Source organism: Gymnoscopelus braueri (genome assembly GCF_963280865.1).
Source record: "Gymnoscopelus braueri genome assembly, chromosome: 3".
NCBI classification, from domain to species: domain Eukaryota; kingdom Metazoa; phylum Chordata; class Actinopteri; order Myctophiformes; family Myctophidae; genus Gymnoscopelus; species Gymnoscopelus braueri.
This window is the reverse complement of record NC_137612.1, coordinates 15,204,865-15,213,947: the sequence shown is the minus strand read 5'-3', so window position 1 is coordinate 15,213,947 and position 9,083 is coordinate 15,204,865. Positions and strand designations below refer to the sequence as shown.

The 9,083-nt window shown below is 41.7% G+C and overlaps 1 protein-coding gene across 1 annotated transcript in view; it reads left to right on the top strand.

Annotated features, from left to right (window-relative positions):
• The first annotated feature begins 1,561 nt into the window (after nt 1-1,561).
• per3 (period circadian clock 3) overlaps nt 1,562-9,083 on the top strand; it is a 26,904-nt gene continuing 19,382 nt past the window's right edge. Inside the window, exons 1-6 of the mRNA XM_080422505.1 lie at nt 1,562-1,717; nt 4,592-4,736; nt 5,384-5,544; nt 6,027-6,145; nt 7,602-7,800; nt 8,407-8,458. Coding sequence (XP_080278631.1) covers nt 5,424-5,544; nt 6,027-6,145; nt 7,602-7,800; nt 8,407-8,458 — 491 coding nt within the window. The 5' untranslated portion in view covers nt 1,562-1,717; nt 4,592-4,736; nt 5,384-5,423. The remainder of the gene's footprint in view (nt 1,718-4,591; nt 4,737-5,383; nt 5,545-6,026; nt 6,146-7,601; nt 7,801-8,406; nt 8,459-9,083) is intronic.

The following is a 9,083-nucleotide window of genomic DNA, read 5'->3' as shown; positions in this document are numbered from 1 at the left end:
AGAGAGAGAGAGATACTCATCTATTACAGTATGTACGATGCAGTTATGATAACAGTGTGGGGGGGGGGGTGTAGCTGTGTTTTAATGTATGTGCGGTCGATGACTAGAGCTAGAGCCTGTTATGTAATGGTAAAGGAAGGCAGGGCACGTCTAGTCGCTGAAGATACAGATCAGGGTTGGTTGTTTGTAGTCAGTACTGTTACTGTAATTGCTCTGTGGTTTCTGCTCTGCTTTCTCTCACTCTATATATGGCTGTCACCATTTTGAAGTTTAAGTTGACGATTAATTGTCATTTCAGTATATTGAACCACTTAAAGCGGCACTATGTAACTTTTTTTGTATTGGTAGAGTATGTTAATACAATATAACTTATACAATCGGGGTGGTTGTATTTCGTCTCCCTGCTCTTCTACATTTAGATCGTGTCAAAGGTCATGTCTCACCTACACACAGGAATCTGACACTAATTTTGACCTGAAGGTCAAGATTCATTTTAACCCCTGATGAGCAAACAGGCAGGCTCTATCTATCTATTGGCTCAATGTAAACGCATTCAGCACATACGCAGGAAACCAGGTTAAAAAACTTCAACTCCGGGGTAGAAGAGGAAAGTACATTCCTAGTTTAACAATGCATTGTATCCTCCCAATGTGTTGTGAGCTAGTAGATACAAAATAAATATATTTATTATATTCTTTGCCTATAATGACATGTCCACAATAGGGATATATAGGTTCAAGTGCCTAAGTTCAATTGTAGGCATGTAACGATTTATCGTAAATCGATTACCGGTACAATTGATTCAAACTGGTGACAATTTAAATGGATTTAATAAAATATGTGATGCAAACAGCAGAGGGCTCAATGGAGACAAGACCAAAAAAAAATGAAAATACAGGATCTTTGTAAGAGAATTGTGTTTTCAGTCATTTGCTACTGTATGGAAAAGAGGATAAGAGAAAACACAGTATTTTAAAAAAAAATAAGAAGAAAATACTGGATTATTTTGTGTAAGAGAAATAATAAAAAAAAGATTTTTCGGTCGTTTGTCTGGAAAATAGTTTAAAAAATCGTGAAAAATCTTATCGTGAACCTAGTATCGTCATTCGTATCGTATCGTGAGTTGAGTGAATCGTTACATGCCTAGTGCCTAAGTTCAATTGTCCATGCTAGGTGCTGATGTTATGTCTGTCTGTCTTCTCCTCTCTACATTCCACAGTGCTTGTAGGCGCAGCGTCCATCGGATCTCCTCTGGTTCACCTGCAGCACAACATGGACTGTGGTTCCACCTCATGGCGCTTATGAAGAACCACGTCGGAAAGAGACCGAGCCTGAATATTATTATGCCAGGAGGAGGAGGAGGAGGAGGAGGAGGAGGAGGAGGAGGCCACAGCGGCCCAGATGGAGAGCAGGAGGTGTCTGAATTATCCCTGGAGACGGCGGCGGGAGCACCACCAGGAGGAGCCGGAGAGAGGAGGAGGCAGACCATGTCGTCTGGGCGACGGGAACGAGGAGGAGGGAAGGAGAAGGAGGAGGAGAGGAGGAGGAGGCGGTCGGGAGGACGACGCGAGGGAGGAGAGGAAAGCGTAGGTTCGGGCGTAGAGGCCGGCCAGGATGATGAGGAGGAGATGATGATGACTAGTAGCGGATCCCAGCACGACCTCTCTTCTAGTCCTCGCAGCACCACAGGATCCATCTCAACCTCCACCTCCAAGAGGCAAGTTACTTTTTTTTTTGGTATCCCGTCCTGTAACGTCCTCACCACTTGAACCCTATAGCATCCCTATTCTGGGGGGCGAACATTTGGCGAAAATTTGATCTGTGAGCTCACGGCTGTAGAGCGAAATACTAAGTGGTTCTCAAACTCTCAAAATGTCAAGGACCCCTAAATTAATGTGTATTTGGCCGTGGACCCCCATCTTAATAGATTATGTGCCAAGGAACCCATACAAGATTTGTGGTGTTAAAAATGACGAAAATATTCCTTTTATTTTTTTAAATCCTGGGGGTCCCCGGACCGCACTTTGAGAACCACCGTACTAGAGGATATAGCGGCTAGATGCTAGCTATAGATTCCAGACTAGATTCTAGCCGCTAGATTCTAGCCGTTCTAATTCTAGCCACTAGATTCTAGCTGGATTCCAAGGCTAGATTCTTAGCCTGGGGGACCGCGCGCGGTCAACTGTTTAGGGTTTAAGTGGTTAATACACTGGTGTAAAAAGTGCTGTCGCCTCTCGCGATACAACTTGAAATGATTGTAATATTGCTGTGTTGTTCAGACTAGCAGCAACAAAGCCACAGGCTTACAAGTCATTTCCAATGGAAGCCGCCATAATTGAGTCAATAGAGTCGTAGGTATCGTGTGCAATATGTCAACAATAAAATGGCATATAAATAGACTTAAAGACCTGAAAGACTTACCTGGCACGCTGCACTTGTATTGGCCCAAGAGATAAATATAATGTGCATTCTATCACCAGTAGTACGTGAATTACAAACTGACATCTGACACTTGTCACTGGGTGACAGACAGCTGTTACGCACAACAAATCATAGTCAAGCTGCTGGCCTCAACCTTTTTTTCAACGCTCAGACGGCACAGTGAAGTGTCAATCAATCACCTTTGGTTTATGTTACGCCATTTCCACTCACTTTCTCACACACAAGAAAACTCATTCTTGACGTTGGCCTATTCCCTGCGCTGTAGTATTTAACCCTAACCTCTCCAATGTACCGGGACACTAACAAACATAACCATAACCATGTTCTTTCTTTCTTTCTTTTTCCTTTATTTATTCAGGGAAACCCATTGAGAGCAAGCTCTCTTTTTCAAGGACGCCCTGATAACAAACATTTGAATCACATTATAATGTCACAACTAATTTAAAGGAGGAGTTCACCCAAAAAACGACTTATTTTCTATCAATTGCACACCCTATGAAGCCTTGAATCCATGGATTCTTTTTTGTTTTTGTCGCATTCCTAAGCCAATAATTTGATTCCCGTCTCCTACCGGCTAATGTATCCGGTAGGAGACACAAAGTAGATTATTTGTGTCTCCTACCGGAAATACACACGGTCATCAAATTATTGTCTTAGGAATGCCACAAAAAAATAATCCATGAAATCAAGGCTTCATGGGGTGTGTAATTGATAGAAAATAAGCACATTTTTGGGTGAACTCCTCCTTTAACAATAAATCAAAAAAGAAAAGCAGAAGCATAAAACAACATTAAAATAATCGCAAAAGGCGGTGAATCAGACAATACAGTGAGGACATGGATAACAACACAGAGATTTAAAAATCAGATGCAAATAAACAGTGTTACATGAAACAGGTGCAGTCACTATGTAGTGTGTCCTCAAGAAGCACCCTGAATGTCTCTATTGAGACCAATCGCAACAGTTTCAGAGAGTCCTGAAGTTTGTTCCATTTGTGTGGAGCATAATACATGAATGCAGTTTTTCCTTGTTCACTGCTCTTACGTGGACTGGTATATCTAATGTGTGTTTGTGAACGTGTTGAGTGACCAGTAACCTTTGGTTCCAAAAGCGAGGATAGGTATAAAGGAAGTTTACCACACAAGACCTTATAAAAATAAGGCCTTGTGTAAAAAAAACATGTCAACGAGCGCTTGAGCAACACTTCCACGGCGACTTGGTGAGAACGTAACTGGCCACGCTTGTAGCTTTGTTGCTTTGTTGCTTTGTTGCCGGTAGACTGAACTCGGCATATGGAAGCACTTGTAGAATACTACTTTCTTAAAGAGTCCGTTATTTAATGTGTTAAAATAGGTCCAGTGTTTGTTCTGTCTCTCCAACTCTATACATTTTAAGGTCGGGATTCCGATTTCATCCAATCAGAAGAGAGAACTCATACATGATAAACAAGTGAAATTGGAAGTGGTTAAACAAATAAATGAAGCACACAAAATTGGAACTGGAACACAAGCTGATCAATGGTCTTTGTGGGGTTCTCTCTCCTGATTTGATGAAATTTGTAACCCACCTGAAAATATCTATTAAATTAATTTTTATTATTATTTATTATTATCTACTAAAGAGCTGGAGAGAGCTGTCCCACTGTCCCCGACTTAGTGGAAAAGACAGAAAAGACAGAAATATAAGGGTTCCCACGGTCATGAAATTCCTGGAAATATTTTTATGGTTTGGAATTAATCAAATATTTCGTAAAAAAGTTTTGTCTAACATTGCGCGAAATATGTAACATGGTAGAACGTAGTCCTGCGCTGCACGAGCGGCGTGAGAGCGGCCTGATGTAGTATACAGGACAGTCACGTGACAAAAACAATAGATCTACAAGCTAACAACACGTTGTGTAACACTGTGATACGTTGTTAGCTTGCAGATCTGTTATTTTTGTCACCTAACACCTTCGCTCGAGTCTGTCTTGGTGCATCGATGGCGCCTCCAGAGCCTCCATTATCGCACCGTATGATCCCTATAGGCCTGGAAATGGAGGGAAAATCCATAGTTCAAAAAAATTGTGGGAACCCTGAAATATGCGTAAGAAACTAAGAACTGTTGCTTAAAAATAGTTCCTTTTCACCCCTTTTTTTCCCCCCTTCAGCTCTAAGTCTGTGGTGGCGGGCTCATCGTCCTGCAGTACTGTCCAGGACTGGTCAGGCTCACTGTCTGGTCGACAGGCCAGCACACAGACGGCCGCAGTGGGCGGCAGCTAGCAGCCCAGGCCCGAAATTGTGTTTGTCTACGACGTGTGTTTTACGCTCAATTACATTTGAAGCCAGAGACGCTGGAAGTAGTTAAGAGAGCAAGAATAAGCTGTATAAGGTGGGGGGGGAGTCTCGACAAAATGTTTTTGTTTATTTTTTTTTGTTTCACACACAACGGCGTAACAATGAGCTGCAGACAGTGCACAAGCACGCTGTATAGTTCCTAGTTATTTACACACACACATACACACATACATACTACAAAGACAGTGTTCTTGTCATTAAAAAACAAACAAACATGTTTTTCAACATCTATTTTATTCCCCAAAGTTGAATACATTATTGTTTTAATATATATGTGTGTGTATATATACTTAAACATATATATATTTTTTTTTTACAAAAAGAAAATCTCCCAATGTTTTTTTCTCTCCTCCCCACCACCAGGGGGTGCTGCAGCACCCTCAGCACTCCCACTTCCAGCGTCCCTGTTTGAAGCAGTGTTGGTGTGTGTTGTGTTGCACAGCCCACGATGTGTTTCACTTCATGGAATGTCTCTCTTTCTTTCTGTGTGTGTGCGTGTGCATGCGTGTGTATGTGTGTGTGTGTGTGTGTGTGTGTGTGTGTGTGTGTGTGTGTGTCTGTGTGTGTCTGTGTGTGTGTCTGTGTATGTGCGTGTGCGTTACCAGTGAGCACGCAGACGCGAGTAGAGGCCACTCCCGTAGAGAGATGATGACGACGGTGGCCGAGATGAAGAAGAGGGTCCCGTCAGACAAACGCAGCAGCCGCAGCAAGGCCAGGACGGTGGACGCTCTTCAGTACGCCCTCAACTGTGTCAAACAAGTGCAAGGTGACCAGAAAAGACTAGAGTCCCTTTATCACCGAAATTCAAGTATCTTGTACTTATTTTTACCATCTTGCAGTCGCAGCGGAAGGTGGTCTATAATTCAGTCGCTGTGCTTGGTCGTCAGTTTTTCGTTACTTTTTCCTCATTGGCTGTCCTTTAAGCCAATGGGGAGTCCGCAATGCCTCCCATATTCTGAATGGCGGTGTTGCGTCATCACTGTGTGAATATTTATATTAATTATTTTAAGCCAAGCCATCCAGGCTCCTGGTGAAGATTCATTACCATAAAACATTTGATTCTGTGTAAAATAAATAATTGAAAACCGCAAAAAAGGGTATATATTAAATATAGTATATAATATAATTAAACATTTAAATATTTTTTTACACAGAATAATGATTCACTGGGAGCCTGGATGAATGGGCTTTCTATCTCTGCAACTAGTCTAAATATGTGTTGTTGTTGTTGTGGTTGTTGTGTTTCAGCCAACAGTGAATACTACAAGCTGCTGATGAGCAAGGGCCAGGAAGAGAGACGAGACACCTCCGTCTGCACCCTGGTGGAACTGGAGAGGGTGACCTCGGAACACACCCTTAAAAACACGGTAACATGCTGTACTGGCACACAAACAAACACACACACAATGGGGCACCAGATAGAGGTCATTGAAATTGGAGTCGATGTCATTATATATAAACCAACCTCAGTGATGATAACCCACATCGTCTCTGTCGGGTGGAAACTGTCAGGTCCAAGACTGTTAACATTTTAGGATTCAAATGAAAAAACATCTAAAGTAGCAGATCTACAAGCTTTATTCGTTTTTTACTCATTGTTATAGAGTGTTTGTTCAGTAACAGGGGTCGTCTCCCTGTCTCTCCAGCTCTTTGATAATAACAGAAAATACATTTTCAGGTACAGTAGGTGACAAGATTTCAGCCAATCAGGAGAGAGTAATTTCACTTAATCTGTATCCTGACTGAGTTCTCTATCCTGATTGGATAAAATTCTTGGTATCCCAACATGAAAATGCATTTTCTGTTTAACATTTTAAGTAAAAGTATCAATACCGCAATGTAGAAGTACTCTGTTACAAGTAAAAGTGCGCTATTCAAAATTTACAAAAGTATTGGTATCAAAATGTACTTAAAGGGATTGTAGGCGATTCAGAGATAAACAAAGAAAAAAACTCCTGCAGTTCGTTTCCCCGACCACCAGGGGGTGACGCAGGGAGGAGTTCCATAGAGTTAAGGTGACTTCTAAACGGGCCATGCCGAATATGGGTTCCTTTATTCGGATACAATTCGCGGAACTGCCCGCCCCTGCCGGTTCTCTGAATTTTTATTTTTAAATAGGCTCTTTCATGACAAATTGACCACATATATGAAGTTAAACAACTAAATTCTATCCAACCGCTATCTGAAAAGTAAATTATGTGCCTCAAAAACGAAGTTTGAGAGCGTTTTCAAACCGAAAGTAAAAAGTTCACACGGACACGGATGCGCACATGCGTGCGTTAATTTACGGCCCGACACTAACATAAACAGTAGGGAAATACGGATTTCAGAAAGAGGACTGTGTTTCAATGCAGGAAAACACCCCAGCATCATTATATAGTGGCTGATAGAGGGGAAAAAATGCAAAATATATATATAGACATATTTTTCAAATTTAGGCTTAATGTTGCCAACAATCCCTTTAAAGTACCAAAAGTAAAAGTACTGAAATGTTTGAAAATAGCAGATCTACAAGCTCACAACGCGTCGCGTAGATCGGCTATTTTCAAATAGCCTAGGTATAAAATAGGGCTAAAGTGGTTAATGTATGTTTTATAATATAATGATTTATATCTGCAAAGTAACTGGTGGAGTGGAGTAAAAGTACAATATTTGCCTCTGATATGTAGTGGAGTAGAAGTAAAAGTATTGAAAATTGGAAATACTCCAGTAAAGTAATCATGCCTCAAAACTGTACTTAAGTACAGTACTTGAGTAAATGTACTTAGTTACTTTACACCACTGCTTACCCTAATAACCTTAATCTCTGTTCCCTGTGTGCAGGATTCGTTGGTGGTGGCGTTCTCCCTGGCGAGCGGCCGCGTGTTGTACGCGTCGGAGCAGGCTCCCAGCATCCTCTGCTGCAAGAGGAAGTTCCTGGAGTCGGCCAAGTTCGTGGAGCTGCTGTTCCACCAAGACGTCAACGTCTTCTACTCCCACACCGCACAGCCGCACCTGCCACCGTGGAGCAGCTCGCCCACAGGTGGGCGTTTGTTTTCCCGGGGGCTTTGTTATTTTGCCCCAGCGTTTGTCTGAGTTTGAAGCAGAGATACAATTTTTTTCCTGAGGTCCAGGGACTCACAGGGTTAATTGAGGTGGGTACCAAATGGACCCTTACAGGCAGTGCTCATTTTGTTGACTAAGACTAAGACTAAAAGATTTTGATATTTAGTCGACTAAGACTAGATTAAGACTAAACAATCTGAGATGACTAAAATAGGGCTAAAACTAAATGGTGTGTTAAGACTAAATCAGAATTTGTTGTCAAAATGAACACTGCTTACACGTCTGTAACCGTCTGGTTCCATTTGAATTCATTGCTATTTAGTTTTATTGAATTCATTGCTGTGACCATCTCTTCTTGCCCTGTGGTTTTAAACTGTTGTAAATTTTCTTTCGTTTTTTTGCTGTACATTTTTTATGACTTGTTGTGTAGTGCACAGAGACCCCTTGGGGTGATGTTGCACTATAACTAAAAAATAAACTGAAACTGAACTGAAACTATATGTGAAAACAGTGTGCAGGATCTTGACATGAAAATGTTTGAGAACCACTGCAGTAGACTAACTTGTCTCTCCTCACTCTACAGCAGCTGTTCTGTTCGAGTGTGCCCAGGTCAAGTCTTTCTTCTGCAGAATCAGGTTAGTATTTGTACTGTACGCACATGTGCTTATTCGCAATTTCCGATATTATGGAACCCAGAAATACAAGGTCATAGTATCAAAGTATAGTATAATATAATAAGTAAATGATTTTCTACAAAAGTAAGATTTGAGCATTTGAAGTGGTCAAACAACTAGCAATATGTTCCATAAAATCTTACTCGTCTCGGATATTTCATATAAAAGCAAAGGTTAAAAGCCTCAATCTGTGATTTCTTCACCTGGTTGGCAGTATGTAGAACAGCACTGTCAACAATATTACTAAAACATCATAATCTTACATCAATTACTATTCTGTTCATTGTTTAGGAAACAGCACTAGTGTGTGTGTGTGTGTGTGTGTGGGGGGGGGGGGGGCTCCTTTCACACTGTTTCACACATTGTACATTAGGACTTGTTGGCCATACAAAGATGGGAACTGGGCGGGTGGGACGTTTGTTCCTCCACACGCCCTACGCCCTCAGCTGGTGACTTCATGTGTGTCAGGGGAGACACGTGCTTGTCTGAACCCTCTCCCACATGACTGAACCCTCCCACATATCTGAACCCTCTCCCACATGACCAACTGTAGACGTCTGAACCCTCCCACATGTCTGAACACTCC